The following is a 17,130-nucleotide window of genomic DNA, read 5'->3' on the forward strand; positions in this document are numbered from 1 at the left end:
GGCAAAGGACCGGTGTGTAATATAGCACACTTGCAGTCTCAGTAGGGCCAGAATGACCCAGGGACCCCCAGGCTGCGTCTTCTGATAGCTTCTGCGAACTTGAAACAGTGATTTTGTGGTAGAAAAGAACGACACGTCTTTTTCATTAGGTAGGTGAGCATCATAAGCCTTTCCAAGAGGGCACCCATGCTGTTCCGGGCGAGCAGATGAAAGTTCGCCATTTTGCCTGGTAGCTGCAGCGGCGGTGGCAGAAGCATCCTCAGACAGACTCAGACTAATCTGCTTTAAGCTCCAAATATGACCTACATGGGACGCGGTGGAGTCTGATGGGGCCTGGCGAGGAATTCCCTTCCACTTGCTCTAAATCCTGAGCCTCTCTCCTCCGGCCTGTCATGAAGGAGGAAGCACTCCTGACCAGACCTTGGAGAAATCAGATGTGTCCATTCAGGGCTAACAGGAGAGACAGAGATCCGTGCTCCCTCTGCTGGCTCCAGACAGCAGCATTAAAGCAGAAAGCCTTCTCCAAACTCGAGTCCATTCACATTTCCGGACAAGGACCCCTCGTTTAACCTGGTTGGAGGTGTTCTTTCAGGAAAAACACCACCTTTGTCAACCTCTGAACAAAGCACTTGGAAATGCTTCTGATCAGATATCAAAGTACACATACCAACAGTCCTCCACTCCCAGATGGCTAGCTGTGACTGCTACTGTGATTTTGGGATTCATTTATCAACAGACACAAGTGGATTCCTCCAAGATTTTAAGGTCCAGACATGACCTTTAAAGCAGTTCTGGAAAAAAAGAAAACCAATCTGAAGTCCAAGCTAAAGTTTTTTTGTTTCTTTCTCTCTCCCTTAGGTAATAAGAACAGCTTCCAAAAAGTAAAGATTTGTACTATTTATAGCCTTTCCGATAATGTCAAGCATTAGACTTGATTTTCCAAATCATTAGCATGCAGAAGAATGACCTCATGGCGAACAGATGCACTTGGCTGTGAGCTACAGTGATTACATCAGTCCCTCCCCTTCCAGTTAACCCTTTAAAGGCCTCTCTGCTGCACACACCCCCTTTCCTGGAGACAGTCTTGAACACACAAAATTAGCCCCTCACCCCAGTGTGTGCACGCACACATACGTGCATGTGAAATGCACATATAAGTACATGCATAAAACATATTTATGAACATGTACATGTGTGTTCACTGCAGCCAGTATATAATCCCTGGCCACCCTATAGAAGTTGCTGATCAGTAAAGAAGGAATCTAAAGGGAAGTAGACTACAGAGCTGAGTGGAAGGCCAGCTCAGATACCTTTCATGCTCTGGGCATTAGCAACATGAGTAATGTGTAGAATAGACATGGGAGGGGGTGGCTTAAAATAACATTTTTTTTTCTGACTCAGAAAATAGTTGTTTTAAACCTCTTTTAATAAACTGAGGACTCACTTATGAGCCTAACAACAGAAGACTATGTCTTTATCTGTGGTCCTGAAAAGTGAGTCCAAATGCTCCCCTGTGCCACCCTGGGTGACAAGTGCTGGGACAGGGAGCCTGGGAGCCTCAAGGGGGAGTGTTTCCCAGAGCGGCCTCCTTAGGCATAGGCCCCCACCACTGGGCACATCTCTTACTTACACCTAGGACTTAGGACTTAAAGGCTGATCTTGGAGGCCTTCCCTCTAGAAATGGGGCTGCCTGCTGCATAATACATTGTGGGGTGAATGTGGGGTTCAGGCCACTGTCCCTGTGCTTGACCACAAGGCCCTGTGGCAAGAACACAAAGGAGATTGGAGCCCCAGGTTCCTTGGACTGGGCGCAAGCCTGTGGGCGGGGGCCTGAGGCCCTGCTCTGACGACACTGCTGCAGAGATGGTCTGAGCGAATCCTAAGAGCGCTGTGGGAGCTTAAGCTGCTCAGGGTCAATTTTTCCAGCTGGCTTGTCGCCGCGAAGAGCAGCTCTCACCTCGATTTCTCAGTTTAAGCTGCCTGGCTCATCTGGGTTTGACTGTACTTGTCCCAGGATAAAAAAAAAGAAAAACAACACTATGGATAGATGAAAAATGTTTTCATCCGTCAAAGTGGTTAACAGACGGGAACAGGGATTCCTCAGAAGCAAAACTGGTCTGTGAACGAGAGGAGGATGTGGTTCTGACAGAGGGCCTGTGTATGGGGTGGAACTGTACCCCCAGATTCCAGGGCAAACCAAGTTGATTTCGAGCTTCTTCCTGATGGTCATTGTGGGCAGATATGCAAAACGTTGAAAGAGAACATTATGCCTGGACTTAAAATCGCATCCATGGGTTGGTGTGATGGGTGTAGAAAAATGTTCTCAGTCCACACGGAACACCCTGAAGCCTACTGATTATGACACGTGATGCTGATGTCAATAAACTGCAAAGAGGAAGGACCTGCATTTGGCTCGGTATCTCATCTTTGGTTTCACCGTCTTTTTGTGCACGTTCCAATACCAGCTCTTATCGAGCTGTCAGAACCTTTATCAATTCAGTGACTTTGGCCAATGCGACACTCTTAAAGCAGCCAGTCTCCAAACGGTGGGTCTTAAAAAAATCTAAATCACTCATGGCAGCTCACTTAAGAAGTTACCTATACATGAACTGGTGTAAATAATTAGGAACTTTTAGGAAAGATCAAATTAATTTATATAGAGGCTAAAATATACATAGAAAATAAAGTTTATCAATACTTATTTCAGTATCATCTTAAGAGCCTTTAGAACATAACAGTTAAGAAATGGAAGCATCTAGCTGTGATTTAATTCCTTTTAACTTTATTTTTTTTTAATTCCTTTTAATTTTAGAAAACAAAAAGCTTTCTCAAGATTAAAAAAAAAAAACAAAAAAAAACCTGCACTAAAAAATTCAGTCCCAGGACTTTATGAGGGTGGGAAAAAGCTGAATGAGATCTTTACAAAACTAGCTTTGCCATAAATCTTTCGTGTTCTCTCACCTAAAAATTAGCAGTGATTTTCAATCTCTAGCCAGACTGGGTTTGAAATCTTCATTTCCCTTGAAACTGATTTTTTTTTTTGCGGGGGTCGGGGCGGGGGGTGCGGGGGGAGCCGGGGTTTTAGATCGAATGTTGGCAGAGTGTATAAAAGAATTCAATTCACAGCTGTTCTACTTTTTTAATGTAAGAAACATTAATCAAAGCTTTAAGTTATAAGCTTTTCTCATGTTGCTTAGTATTCCAGTTCAACAAAGATCAATAGAGGCCATCCCTGTATTTCTGGACGCCTCGCAGGGAAGCAGAGGCGCGATTATGTAAATTTCGCAGCTCCCTGCACCTCGGCGGCCTGCTTATCTCCCAGGCCTTCTGCCTGCTGCTCCTGGCTCCCAGTGCGGGGCCAGCCTCTCCCTCTTATCTCCTGACAAAGCTCGGGGAGGCCAGGCCGGCAGCCAGCGATGTTCAACAGTGATGCATGGCTGGTTTTATTTGTAAGTGATTTATTTCACCGAATTTAATTTTTTTCACTTTGTGTGTAAGATATTTGTTAACAAGTCAGGATGGGAGAAGCCAGGCAGCGATCAGAGGCAACTGACACAGGATAGAAATCTATTAGGCCCCCCTAACAGTTGTGCCCACCCCAGCGGAGGAAGAGGAAGCCCCTCATGGAGGATTTCAACATGCATCGACTCAATATCCCACTTGCTTTCTGAAAGGCAATTAATCTGTAATTACATACAGAAATTTACCAAAGCATTCTATTCTTTGGGGGAAATAAAATCCCCACAGTAACCATATCATCATGGTAAGTGCCAGCACACTTTTTTTTTCCCCTAAATTGGAAATATAAAAAGAGTAAAACCTCAAACCAATGTTTTTTGAGATTTTCCACTGGCCTCATAAGTGGAAGTGCTTAGGAGCCAGTGTCAGAGCAGGTCCACACCAGGTGCTGCTCTCGGCGGCTGGTCCCTGGGACGTGGACCACTCCAGAGAGAAAGCCAGCCCGCCACACTGCTGTCACCATGGGCCAGGGGACACAGTCCTCCCATTGCTCCCGCATTAATCCCTGACCCGAGCATCCCGGCGGCATAATCCCCATTTAGCATTAGTAGCAACGGCTTCGACTGGGAGGAACTCTTTCTTGATAAGTAGGCCCTGATGCGGGCACCACTCTTAAAACAACGTATTCCCAGCTCAGCAAGAAACCCACCCTCCCGAATGAACCAGAGCACGGAGCTGAGAACAAGTTCATTAACCTCGCTGGAGGCGGAGGTTAACGGGATGGTGGGAGGAAAGGACCAGGCGAACAGCTCGGATACAAAACAAATTAAAATGAATGTCATCACTCCTCTTGTTATTCATTAGTGCATTCAGGGGGGAGAACGCGCTTCTTAGATTTGCGGGCATTTATCTGTGAAAAACAGGTGTACATCTGCGGCTGGAGCATTTGAAGGGTCTTGGGCAGAGCTGGGAGGGGGTAATGTGGCCACTCACCAGTTCCGCTGACCGAGTAGCTGGGAGATGGACAGAAGACCTGGGCGGTGAAATCCTCAAATGTCATGACTTCACGGTGGTTCTGAATTATTGCTTCCAGATAGAGAGCTCTCTCCTCGTAGCTGCGGGCATCAGTTAGGGAAACAAGTGTCCATGCAGAATGAAATGCTTAGCAGCGACAGAGCAGCGACTTTGTTTTAAACACAATCACACACCTTTTACACTCGGATGGGGAATGGGTACCTTGCAAGTGCATAAGCATCCTATCGAAGAATTAAAATAGGAGTCATAATTCATTGGAACATTCCGATTTCAGAGGCCTGCGTTTCTTAGACTTCAACAGCACCCAAACCAGTATTGCTGAAAAAATATGTAAACTGATAGTCACAGAATCAGAGCAAAAGGCCATCAACTTGATAGGAACAAAAAAAGAGAGACGTGGATGACGGCCGCATCCCTTTCCATCCATGACCATGGGACAACGCTGGGTCGCCCCTTCTGAGTTCCCCAGATGAGATGTTTTTCTTAGCTTACTGATAATGTGAACTGATACTCTGATACTCCAAGTGAGAACCGGTGATACACACTTGAAAATTTCAATAATACCACTGGGAAGAGGGAAGGCTAGAAAAGTCTGCTCTGAAGGGCTCTGGAGTCTCAGGCTGAGATAGGCCATGAGCATTAGAAAGTTATTAGTTATTAGAAAGAACTAATATTAGTTATTAGTTCTAAATAACTAAATAATATTAGTTATTAGAAAGAACTAATAACTGGGAGAATCTACCAGGGAGCACACAATACAATATTAAAAAAAAAAAGACTATTGGCTTTTAACTAAAACTGCAGCCCTGGAACACATGCATTCAAATGTGTAATCAAAAAACAGTCACCAATAAAACTTATAACCGTAACACGTTGAAGCAACTTTCCAGCTGTCTCAATAGGACCCCCGCGTGTGGCAGCCTTTCATGGGGCAGAAAGCAAATCTTCCCCTTTTGTGTGTGGCTTCTGTTTCCTCGGAAGGTGAATCATGCCTTCCAATAACAGGATAACGTCAAGACAATTCGGCAGCGGGTGGAGGCGATGCACGGAGGACTCTATGAGCTAGCACTCGGGGGACTCGGCATGCTCGTTCTTCCCCGTTTTCCAGTGATCGATGCAGAAGTTAAGGGACGTGGTTCAGTCATTTTGAAAACCATGCTAATTCTGCAGGAACACAGGGAATGTGGGTTGCCACCCATTTATTATCTGCAGCTCCAGAAAGGCCAGAGTAATTCTAGCATTTCTCACTGAATTTTAAAACTATCTTTTCAAAATAGCCTCTTTTAATAATACAAGTTGGGGGAAAATTATGCCCTTCCAAATAGCTGTTCAATAGGGATGTGTTTTGAAAGAGAAGAGTTTTTTTCTACTCTCTTCTGGCAAAGGATGCTCACCAGTTTTCCTGCAAGGGGTCCTGCTACTCCTTTAATTACATTCAGGGAAAGGTTTTCAGCCCACAAGAAGCCCAGAGGCTTTCTGGGGCTGGCTGTGCAACACAGAACCATGGACTCTCGGTGCCTAGCTGCACTGAAATTTAAATAAATAAAAAGTGAAGAAATAAGAAAAAGGGTTCTTGCGTCCCACGTGCCGTACATCAAGCACACAGAGCCTGGACTGTGCAGACACAGGGGACAGTACCATCACCAGGGAAAGCTCTCCTGGACCGGCCCATTCCAGAATCGCCCTTCAGGCTGGCTCTGGGCAACTTTTCAAAAGGAACAGGAGTTTCAAGACAATGATGGATGACGGTTTGCAGGGACGGTGGTCGCAGCAGCCTGAGGCCTGGGCCACGTGAGTCTGTGCTCCGGCTGAACTCCGGGTGACTCGCCTTCCTGGACAGGCTGCCAAGCGTTGCGGTGCGGGCCCCGTGGCCTGGGGGACCCACTAATGCCATTCATGTCTCATTATGAACATGCGTCTTCCGCACAGCGCTCAGCCCTCCAAGCCTCTGGGCCGCGAACAGCAGGACGCTGGGCCTGGGCGGCCGGCTGGCGGACAGGCACTGTGACACTGAGCTGGCACGTGCGGGCCCAGCAGGGGCCGAGCGAGGCGTGACAAATGACTCAAAGGGCTGAGCTCCACTTGCGGCTGATGACCACCTGAGCCTGGGGCCCCATCGGCGCCCCTTCCCTGCTCGCGGCCTCTGAGGGCCCATCCTGCTGGGTCCTGAGGCCTGGGCTGCGTCCAGACCCCCATGCACATGGGGCTTGGATGTGAGGACACGCCGGGCTAGAGATACGGTGGAGGCCACACGCCTAGAGGGGCGGCCCCGATGCTGACCGAGCTTACCGGTCACCACAGAGGGCTGCCGCGTATGCCACCCCCTATGGCTAGCCACCGGGTGGCCGGCAGCCTTGTCCTGAGTGAGTGACACTCTCCCGCTGTCATGAGCTTGTCTCTGTCAAGGCTGAGTGATCTGGGCTCCTAAGAGCACCTCCATCCAACACTGGACTCCCAGAGCGAAATAATCCAGCTTTGAGGTTCTTGGGTACAGTAAATACAATGGAGTAAATGTACATATAATATAAATGGAACACAGTCACTCAGTCACATCCGACTCTTTGTGACTCCACGGACTGTGACCCACCAGGCTCCTCTGTCCATAGGATTCTCCAGGCAAGAATACCAGAGTTGGTAACCACTCCCTTCTCCAGGGATCTTCCTGACCCAGGGATGGAACCTGGGTCTCCTATACTGCAGGCAGATTCTTCACCATCTGAGCCACTAGGGGTGCCAAAGGCCTCAACAGAGGCTCTATAGTAGATGGGGTGCAAAGGTGCATCCAGCATGGGGCCCTGGAGCAGGAAGGTTTGCTTCCTAGAAGGTTCTCTGTTATCACGAGAGCAGACACTCCCCACCCTAGGCTGGGCTACACTGTGCTGAATTGGGTGCTGTCATTCAGACAAACACCTACTAGGGATGTGGTGAGACCAGAAGATCGTCAAGCACATTTTCACTTGAGGCCCAAGCCAGGACATGTACACACCATGACAAAGAGAAGACAGACACCACTCCAACCCTGGCACTGTTTAGAAACAGTGGAATACCAGACCACCTGACCTGCCTCTTGAGAAACCTGTATGCAGGTCAGGAAGCAACAGTTAGAACTGGACATGGAACAACAGACTGGTTCCAAATAGGAAAAGGAGTACGTCAAGGCTGTATATTGTCATCCTGCTTATTTAACTTATATGCAGAGTACATCATGAGAAACACTGGGCTGGAAGAAGCACAGGCTGGAATCAAGATTGCTGGGACAAATATCAATAACCTCAGATATGCAGATGACACCACCTTTATGGCAGAAAGTGAAGAAGAACTAAAGAGCCTCTTGATGAAAGTGAAAGAGGAGAGTGAAAAAGTTGGCTTAAAACTCAACATTAAGAAAATGAAGATCATGGCATCTGGTCCCATCACTTCATGGCAGATAGATGGGGAAACAGTGGAAACAGTGGCTCCAGAATCACTGCAGATGGTGACATTAAAAGATGCTTACTCCTTGGAAGGAAAGTTATGACCAACCTAGACAGCATATTAAAAAGCAGAGACATTACTTTGCCAACTAAGGTCCATCTATTCAAAGCTATGGTTTTTCCAGTGGTCATGTATGGATGTGAGAGTTGGACTATAAAGAAAGCTAAGCACCAAAGAATTGATGCTTTTGAATTGTGGTATGGAAAAGACTCTTGAGAGTCCCTTGGACTGCAAAGTGATCCAACCAGTCCATCCTAAAGGAGATCAGTCCTGGGTGTTCATTGGAAGGACTGATGTTGAAGCTGAAACTCCAAAACTTTGGCCACCTGATGCCAAGAGCTGACTCATTGGAAAAGACCCTGATGCTGGGAACGATTGAGGGCAGGAGGAGAAGGGGACAACAGAGGATGAGATGGTTGGACGGCATCACCAACTCAATGAACTGAGTTTGGGTGAACTCCAGGAGTTGGTGATGGACAGGGAGGCCTGGTATGCTGCGGTTCATGGGGTCACAAAGAGTTGGACATGACTGAGTGACTGAAATGAACTGAACTGAAGGAGCTCACACATGCCAAGAATCTTCTTTTTTAATTTTTTAAGTAGCTTTAGAAAATGTAGCTGTGGAGTCTTTGCTGAATTTTTTAAGAAGTACTAGCCAGGGCCATTAACTAAGAGCGTGTCTTGGGACATTTTCATACCTAACATCCTTAGGACTTCAATGCTGGCTGCTTTCTATTCAAAAAGGCATTTATAATTTAGACATCAAAGAGTGTAAGCCATGTTAAGATATGAACTGAAGGCTGAAGTGATTCCAAGCAGTGGGTGATCAGTAACATTTGACCAGAGGAAGCAGGTGGCTACGGAGACACCTGGTCACACAGCCAATACCTGTTTCAATGCCAGCTGTTGCCCTCTGGCTCTCAATAAATCCACTGATGTGAAATTGACATTCTGTCCTGAATTACTATCTCATTAAATACCACACACGGCAAAGCAGTTTTTAAAGAAAAAATTTCCCCTTGAGTACCCAGTTCAAAGAACATTCAAATTGCTAACTAGAAGCTCATCTTGGTTTCTGCCTAGTTTGAGTCTTCTGGTTGACCTACTACTCACTCTGTCTACCCAGTATTCTTTCACTTGCATAAAGCAGTGATCAGAGTAAACTTGGGTGTTTACTGGTTACATATGTCTTCATTGGCTACATTTTCTCAAAAAACTCCAAGAGGGACTTCCCTGGCGGTCCAGCGGTTAACACTTCAGCTTAGAATGCAGGGAGACATGGGTTCGATCCCTGGTCTGGGAGCTAGGGCGCCACATGCCTCGGGGCCAAAAAACTAAACCACAGAACAGAAGCAGTACTGTGACGAATTAAATCAAGACTTTAAAAATGGTTCATAACAACAACAATAACAAACAAAACCGCGAAGAGAACTTTCTGAAACCCTCAAGATACATTCTGCTGGAGTGCAAGAGCTTCAGAATTCAAATCCGAACCCCCAGGTTTACTCTGATTACTATTTGATGTTTAGCAGTGCCAGAAGCAGCATGACAATCAGAAAGGAGCTTGCTCTTGGGAAGACCGGCCTGCATTTGAATTCCAGCCACCCCTCTTGCCCTGGGTCTGGGCCCTAACCTAGGCTGCCTTCTGTGCCCAGTGGGGATGGTGATGTCAGCTCTCGGGGCTGTGGGAAGATCAGACAAGAATGCTAGGAGGAAGCACTGAGCAGGGTTCCAGCGCACAAGAGAAGCACCATGAATGTAGACTCCCTGTCCCTCCTCATCCCCAAGGCGTAAGGCCTTGTCTTCCAGAAAGAACATGGTGGATAATCGAAGGCAGTGGGGTGCTCTGAGTCCAGCTTTAGGCAACAGTCTCCTCAACGCTGGACCCGCCTGAGCTAGGACGAGTCCTGTGGTTTCCATGTTACTAATAGGGAAACAGATGCTCAGAGTTTAGGTGAGTTTTCTTGGGTCACAGTTACTCAGGGATGCAATTGGAACTAGAACCCTGGTCTTCTAACTTTACTACTTTCAGCTAATATCATAAATTCTGGAACACATGGGGTTAAGTCCATGATCTTGTGCAAGGTTGGGATTTATTTATTCTCTGAATGAGACTTAAGCATATATGGGTATAAAAAGTCAACCTACAATGGAAATTTGAGTACACAGGTTTAAGCTGCAGACCTTGATGACTCTATGATGGTGGTGGTTTAGTTGCTAAGTCGTGCCCAACTCTTGTGCCTCATGGACTGTAGCCCCCCAGGCTCCTCTGTCCATGGGATTTCCCAGGCAAGAATACTGGAGTGGGTTGCCACTTCCTTCTCCAGGGGATATTCCTGGCCCAGAGAATCAAGCCCAGGTCTCCTTCCTTGCAGGAGGATTCTTTACCACTGAGTCATCAAGGAAGCCCTGATGACTTTATTAATTCCTTAAATATAACAATGACTTCATTCTTTTTGCTTATTTAGGCTCTTTTTGCTTATTCAGGTCATAGGGACCCAGCGGGAAGAGGGGCTACCTTTGGGCCTGCGGTGGTGGGAGGAGCCCAAGGTCTCTCCAGCCCCTGGGAGATCCACTGCTGGGGGTTCTGAAACAGAAAACAGCCAGGTCTACACTGGGGGTTCTGAAACAGAAAACAGCCAGGTCTACACTGTACTTCTGATATCATGGTGGGGGGGCAGGAGGGGCCTGTGTGGAAGGGCCCCGAGGAAGGGAAACTGGTCAGAAAGTGGGAGGAGATGCAGGCCTCCAGAGCAGAGGTGGAGGGGAGGAAAGTGGGCTGCGGATGGCAGGATGCCTGGGGGGCATGGGGGCTTGCGCTCTGGCCGTGCCCCAGGGTCACAACTTAGGTGGCCTGGAGGGCGTTGCAGAAGCTGATGCAGAGGATGGAGAAGTGAAGGAAGGGATCCTGAGTGCTCGGGCTCAGGGGAGCAGCGCTGGGGAGGAGGCGGCTGTTGTCGCTCAGCAGAGCTCTGGGGGAGATGAACAGCTCTGAGTTTCCAGCTTGGAGAAGGTCCTGGAGGAGACCTGGGAGGGACGCACACTGGAAACAACCCCCTCTCCACTTTAGGGGGATAGGAGAAGCCAGAGGGCAGGACAAGCCCTGGACCACGTGTTTCCGGAGGGCGGGGCCTCCGTTCATGTCTCACGTCTGCTTCCTTAACCTCTTCTCTGGTTGGTACCTGCCGCTGGGGCCAGAGGGATGCTCCATAGGTGGGCTGGGCTGGCATTTGATAATCCGTAATAAATGGATGTAATTCCGTAATAAATCAAGACAGGAGCAGATGCTCGTAACAGCCTAAAGCCATGCATCACTTTTACAGAGATTTCGTTTGTCTTTCAAATATAATGCAAATTTAAATTCTAGGACTGTTTAAGACTCCAAATAAATGAATCATTCAAAGTAAATGTCACCGCCTGGAAACGGATAAAGAGGACAACTTCACTGAACAATGTAACCAAAGAGATAGATGCTTTGGAAAAGGAAATTAAACACATAAGATATTAGATTAGTTTTCAGACTGTAATGGTACAGTCCTGGAGAGGAGGAACCAGTGCACCACTGCTAAGAAAGGAGAAAAGACCCATGTAACCAAGTTTAAGCATAATTCACAGGAAATGAACAGAGTAAATAGAGATGGGGGAAAAACAGATTTTTTTTTTTTCAGGCTATTAAATTACAGACTTTAGGAGAAGGTCTGTTCTCATGGGTAGGAAGGTCTCACTCTCAGGGTCCAAGGCACTCCGAGGTTTTGAGGACTGATCTACAGTTTGATTGGAAATGTTCACGTCGGCTCTTCACAGGGATTGATGTGTGAGGAGCACACCCTCAATCACGGGCTTTCCATTTCCATCCTCCCCAGCTCCCTCGTCTCACCTTCTGCAAATCACCAGGCAAGAAAGGGCCCCGTAACACTGTCCCTCCAAGCCTCACATCAGTAAAAACCTAAGTGACGAGAAAATCACATCTAGAGGCTAGAATGTCCAGTGAGTGAGCGGAGACCCCACTGGCTACCTTGCTGATGCACAATCTGAGAAGTGATGGATCAACGTGGACCACAGTCTGCCAGTAGCTCGGTTTCTGGGAGGAAGGGAGTCAATGTCCCCAGCACTGTCTCTCTTTCAGATTTTCATTCATTACAGAGAGCTGACAAGTATGCTGTCAATGTCAGTTATAGAAACGACCGCTGCTGACAATTTGTTGGCGTTTAACATCGACGAAATTACAACTGAACTAAACACAGAAATGTGGAACTGTCTCTAAAGGTCTTGAATTCTCTTTGTGGCAAGGAATAAAAAAGGGCCGAAAATTAAATAGCAGTGCGCCTGGATTTTAAATGCTGACTGTAAGGCAAATTATTATTAAATAACATACATGACAGGTTTTAGTGCAACGTGATTTGAGCTGAACCATCCAATACTTAGTCCCCTACCACTCTCGCTTTGGAGAAGAAAGCCAATTCATGTGACCTATGGATTGGTTTTTCATCCAGGTTGCTTCTAAAAATAAAATAGATTTGTGATGATACATGATAGATAAAAGAACAAAATCAAAAAGGACAAAAAAAGTCTTCTTTAGCAGAAGTTCTAAGTTTCCTGAAATATTCTCAACTGTTGCTCCTCACCAACCCATCAGGCCCAGATGAAGTCAGGATGGGCTTAGAAAGAATAAAAATTTTCCAGTCCTAGCGCTTCCTTTGAAGAGCCTGAGCTACTCCATCTTGTAAAAGCAATTCATTTTGCAAAGGTACCGGGCAAACAGACTTAGACTTTGGATATTGCCTAAACTTGCCCCACTGTGCACAAGCCAATCAGCCCTTAGGTTAAACCTCCTGACTTTAAGTTCAAGAATTTGTGATTTACCTTGGAAGTAATGATTTACATTTGTGATTTACCTTGGAAGTAATGATTTACAATTGTGACATTTGTGATTTACCTTGGAAGTAATGATCTACCGTGGAAGTAAAAAAACCAATCAGAAATCCACACACAACCCTATAGAAGAGGGTAACCAATCAGTAGTCCTTCAGCCTGAACACCCCCTTTGTTACCCTTTCACCTGAATATTCCCTATAAAAGCAGTGTAACCCAAAACTCGGGGCTCCTCTCCTTAGCCGCTGCGTTGGTAACGGTGGGAGCCCCAGCTCGAGCTTGGTAATAAAAACTCTCTTGCTTTTGCATCAGATACCGGCTCCCTGGTGGTCACTGGGAGATTTCACGACTTGGGCATAACACTTTGTGGTCCAGTGGTTAAGAATATGGCTGCCAATGCAGGGGACACGGGTTCGATCCCTGGTCGGGGAAGATCCCACATTCCATGGAACAGCTCATGGGCCACAACTAACGAGTCTGTGTTCTGGAGCCCAGGAGCGGCAACTACTGAAGCCCAAGTGCCTGTACAACAACACACGCTCCACAATAAGAGGAGCCAATGAAATGAGAAGCCAGCACACCGCAACTAGCCAGCAGCCCTTGCTTGCCACAACTAGAGAAAGCTTGCAATGAAAAGAGCAATGAAGAGCCAGAGCAGTCACAAATAAATTAATATATATTTTTTTAAATTAAAAGGATTTGTTCCAAGTATTTGCACCAAACTCTGTACAGATTTTCTTGACTTTTCCCCTCCATTTCTGAAAACAATTTTGGGGGAAATACTCCTTTATATGATGTTTGAAAACTTTGAGATGTATTTCAAAATGATAAATAAGACTGTATCTGCAAACAGAAAATCGTATTTCTATATTTTTGTAAAATAATTATAGCTTAATGGCATCTGAGTTTTCCAGAAAGATACTCATCTTAACACCAAATTATCAAATGACAAGAAGAAACTCCAAGAAAAGTTAGGGGTTTACCAGATGCACGTGACCTGGAGACTAGGACAGCTGTCCCTATGAGGGGGACTAAGTGGCCCCCAGGGCCCACCCAGACCCCGTTCTAGGGGGTAAGATAGGGTGTCATTCAGAGCACACCTGATGGCCACGGCTGCTGACCGGCGCTTGAAACTTGAGACAGCCACAGACTAGACTAGTCTGTCAGTGAAAAAAATACCCCAGTGATTGGAACCTAGCTGGAAATCTGGGGGAATTCTGATAACACAAAGCTCCTCCGTGCGTTATCAGAGGCAGCAAAACTATATTTGCCTCACAATGTTTAAGCAAATGAGTTCCAGCAATTAGAGACAGTGCGTGATGCCAACGGCTCGTGGAGGCCACGCTGAGTGGGCATGAGGGTTGAGCTGTCCTGCGATGGGTCCAGGCAGGGTGGGCACAGACAGCCCTCTGAAGACCTGCAGAGGGGCCAGAGAAGCCCAGAGAACTCTAGATTCTTTTGTGCTGTGACCAGGAAAGGGATTTTGAGCAACTGGTGGGCAAAAAGCATCTCTTTTACTCTTTTTACACTTGTCTCAGAATTAGGATCTGGAGAAGGAAATGGCACTCCACTCCAGTACTCTTGCCTGGAAAATCCCATGGATGGAGGAGCCTGGTAGGCTGCAGTCCACGGGATCACTAAGAGTCAGACACGACTGAGCAACTTCACTTTCACTTTTCACTATCCTGCATTGGAGAAGGAAATAGCAACCCACTCCAGTGTTCTTGCCTGGAGAATCCCAGGGACGGGGGAGCCTGGTGGGCTGCCGTCTTTGGGGTCGCACAGAGTCGGACACGACTGAAGCGACTTACAGCAATAGCAGCAAAATTAGGTTCAGTGTCAGGTTAAAAACAAAGTGATGGTCAAGAGGCATATGGAGTCCATGTAGTGGGAAATGGATATGTTTTGCTTTCAAGGTTGATCACAGAATTCCCAGGGCCTGCTAGAATGACTCTGGTTTCCCACGGACGCGATATGCGGTTCTATGCTCTCTGCTCATCTTAGTTCTAGGCTGTGCAGATAAACAAAAAATAACTACACACAGTTCTGTTACAAGCAATTTGTCTGGAAGTGGACTGCGTCCTCCAACAAAAGCAGGAAAAGGCATTTCCCCACAAGGAAAGTGTGAGTTCCCCCAACACAGGCTCGGTGTCGACGGTGAGACCACGGAAACCATCAAGTGCTTTGTGGAATCCGGCACTGTGCGAGGCCTTTCAGAAGCTGTATCTACCTCACTTGCCCTCACAACTCTATGTATGATCTGTGCTGTTTCTCTCTTTACACACAGGAGCAACCTGGCAGAGGGAGGGGAGTGTCTGGCTCCAGACCCTGAGATGGTAAATGCCAGGACCTCAACCCTAATCCCAGCGTCTGGATCCCAACCCTACCAGCCTGACTTAGGGCCCCAGCTCCAGCCACGGCCCCGCCTCTTGACGTCAGAATTCTCCTCTGAAAGGAAAGGACTGGAGTAGCCACAGCTAACAGAAGGCCTGGTTCGATCTACTCGGTGATGTTTTTATAGAGACCTGAAGGACAACAGAGTCAACATCTACACTACATGTTAGCAATCCCTTTGAGTACCTAGAAACTTTCCATTTTTAAAGAGTAATACAGGAGGAAAGAAAGAAACAAGACTGTCCCGGTGGGAACAAACATCAGAATAAGAAAGATCTCTCAACAATAACATGTGCTTTAAACAGATCTGCAGATGATGTTATGTGGTTTTATATGCTAGGATTATTCTACTTTATACTTTAAATGAAAACTGTCAGCTTTCATATTTTTACACACAAAACTCTGTCGGGGAGTCTGTTCATTCTGACTAAAATACATTCAACACGTTACATGCATAAACAACCCCAGAACACCGTTAAAGATAAAATTCCCAACTCACACAATTCTCTGGGACTTTCCACATTTGAGCCTCATAGAGTCACTCAATATCATCTTCATGACTAAAAATAAAACTGCGGTATCACTTAAAATTATAATCAAATCATTCTCTTGCAAATTAAGACACTTACTCTTGGAAAAATAACAAAATTGAATTAGGTGTGTCTTTTTCTTGATAGATCAAAAGCATCTCCAGTAAGCCAGCAGTTTCATATTAATGGCATTAGACATGGCCCAGATGAGGAAAATGTCCTTTGGAGCCATTTTGTACTTTATTTAAAGAGGAAGGAGATGTCCCTCAGAATTCAAAGGTGAAGCAGATTGTATCTCAGGTCCCTGGACCAGGAGGCCAACACAACTCCTGTGAGGCAGCCATGCAGAGCAGAGAGTCTAGGTCTGTCTTCCTTCAACTTCTTATTTCTTCCAATTATTATGCCTGTCACTCACCAACCCATCCATTCATTCATCATCCATCCGTCCATCCACTCATTCATCCATCCATCCACTCATCCACCCATGCACCCACATAACCTCCCATCCATCCACCCATCTATCCATCCATCCACCCATCTATCCATCCATCCACCCATCTATCCATCCATCCGCCCATCTATCCATCCATCCACCCATCTATCCATCCATCCGCCCATCTATCCATCCATGCATCTGATATTTACTGAGTGCCTCCTCTGTATCCATTATTCTTCCTTCAGCTGTAAGAAAAGCACTTCCTTGCTACTCAACTCTCTTTTAAGTCTTGGCTTCAACAATAACTGACCATCACACTGACTCAGTATTCTGAGGGGATTCTAAAACATATCGTGGTAAGGTTACATCATCATTAGCTTGAGTTCTGTTGGGATAACAGCTCTCTCAGAAGAAAAGATACAATCTTTACATAACAAGAAAGAACAGCCTACCCAGAGTTGGTATAGCACTGCCTTTTTGCAGCCATGAGCCCACTGGACCTTCTAGAAACTTCCAGACACAGATGGTAAGGCAGAGAGCAGACATGCTTCTTCTGCGTCCATCCAGCTAGAAGTGAGCATGGCTCGAACTCAACCAAGTCCAGGCCAGTCTGATTCCCAGTGCTGGTCTCTGCTTCTCTCTTCAATTGTTTCAGTTTAGTATGAATATTAGTCAAGAGTTTGCAATGCTCATGCTAAGTCAACTCACAAATACTGTTGTTTGGTGCTGACAGAAGGTGAGAAGAGACAAGTCAGAGCCTTCTCTCTGTCTCCAGAACCAAGAATGGCACAAAATAAACTGGCAAGTTTTACAGCTAATCTAGCATAAGAGGTGACTCCTAGCTGAATTATCATCTGAACGACTGATTAGGAAGCCAGGACACAGAATGATAAACTATATGAATTTATCCTTTCATTTAAGTGTCAGAGG

General features: G+C 46.4%; 1 protein-coding gene across 4 annotated transcripts in view; it reads right to left on the bottom strand.

Annotated features, from left to right (window-relative positions):
* Positions 1-17,130, bottom strand: part of RALGAPA2 (Ral GTPase activating protein catalytic subunit alpha 2) — a 270,985-nt gene that overhangs the window by 14,406 nt on the left and 239,449 nt on the right. For 2 of the 4 annotated variants that reach the window (XM_052650409.1, XM_052650405.1), the window contains 2 exons: positions 4,453-4,574; positions 713-791 (listed from right to left, as the gene is read on the bottom strand). In XM_052650409.1, the coding sequence (XP_052506369.1) occupies positions 781-791; positions 4,453-4,574 (133 nt within the window). In that variant the 3' untranslated portion in view covers positions 713-780. Of the gene's footprint in view, positions 1-712; positions 792-4,452; positions 4,575-17,130 lie in introns of those variants that run through there. The other 2 variants (XM_052650406.1, XM_052650407.1) reach the window with 1 other exon arrangement.

Source organism: Budorcas taxicolor, chromosome 13 (genome assembly GCF_023091745.1).
Source record: "Budorcas taxicolor isolate Tak-1 chromosome 13, Takin1.1, whole genome shotgun sequence".
In the NCBI taxonomy this organism is placed as follows: Eukaryota; Metazoa; Chordata; class Mammalia; order Artiodactyla; family Bovidae; genus Budorcas; species Budorcas taxicolor.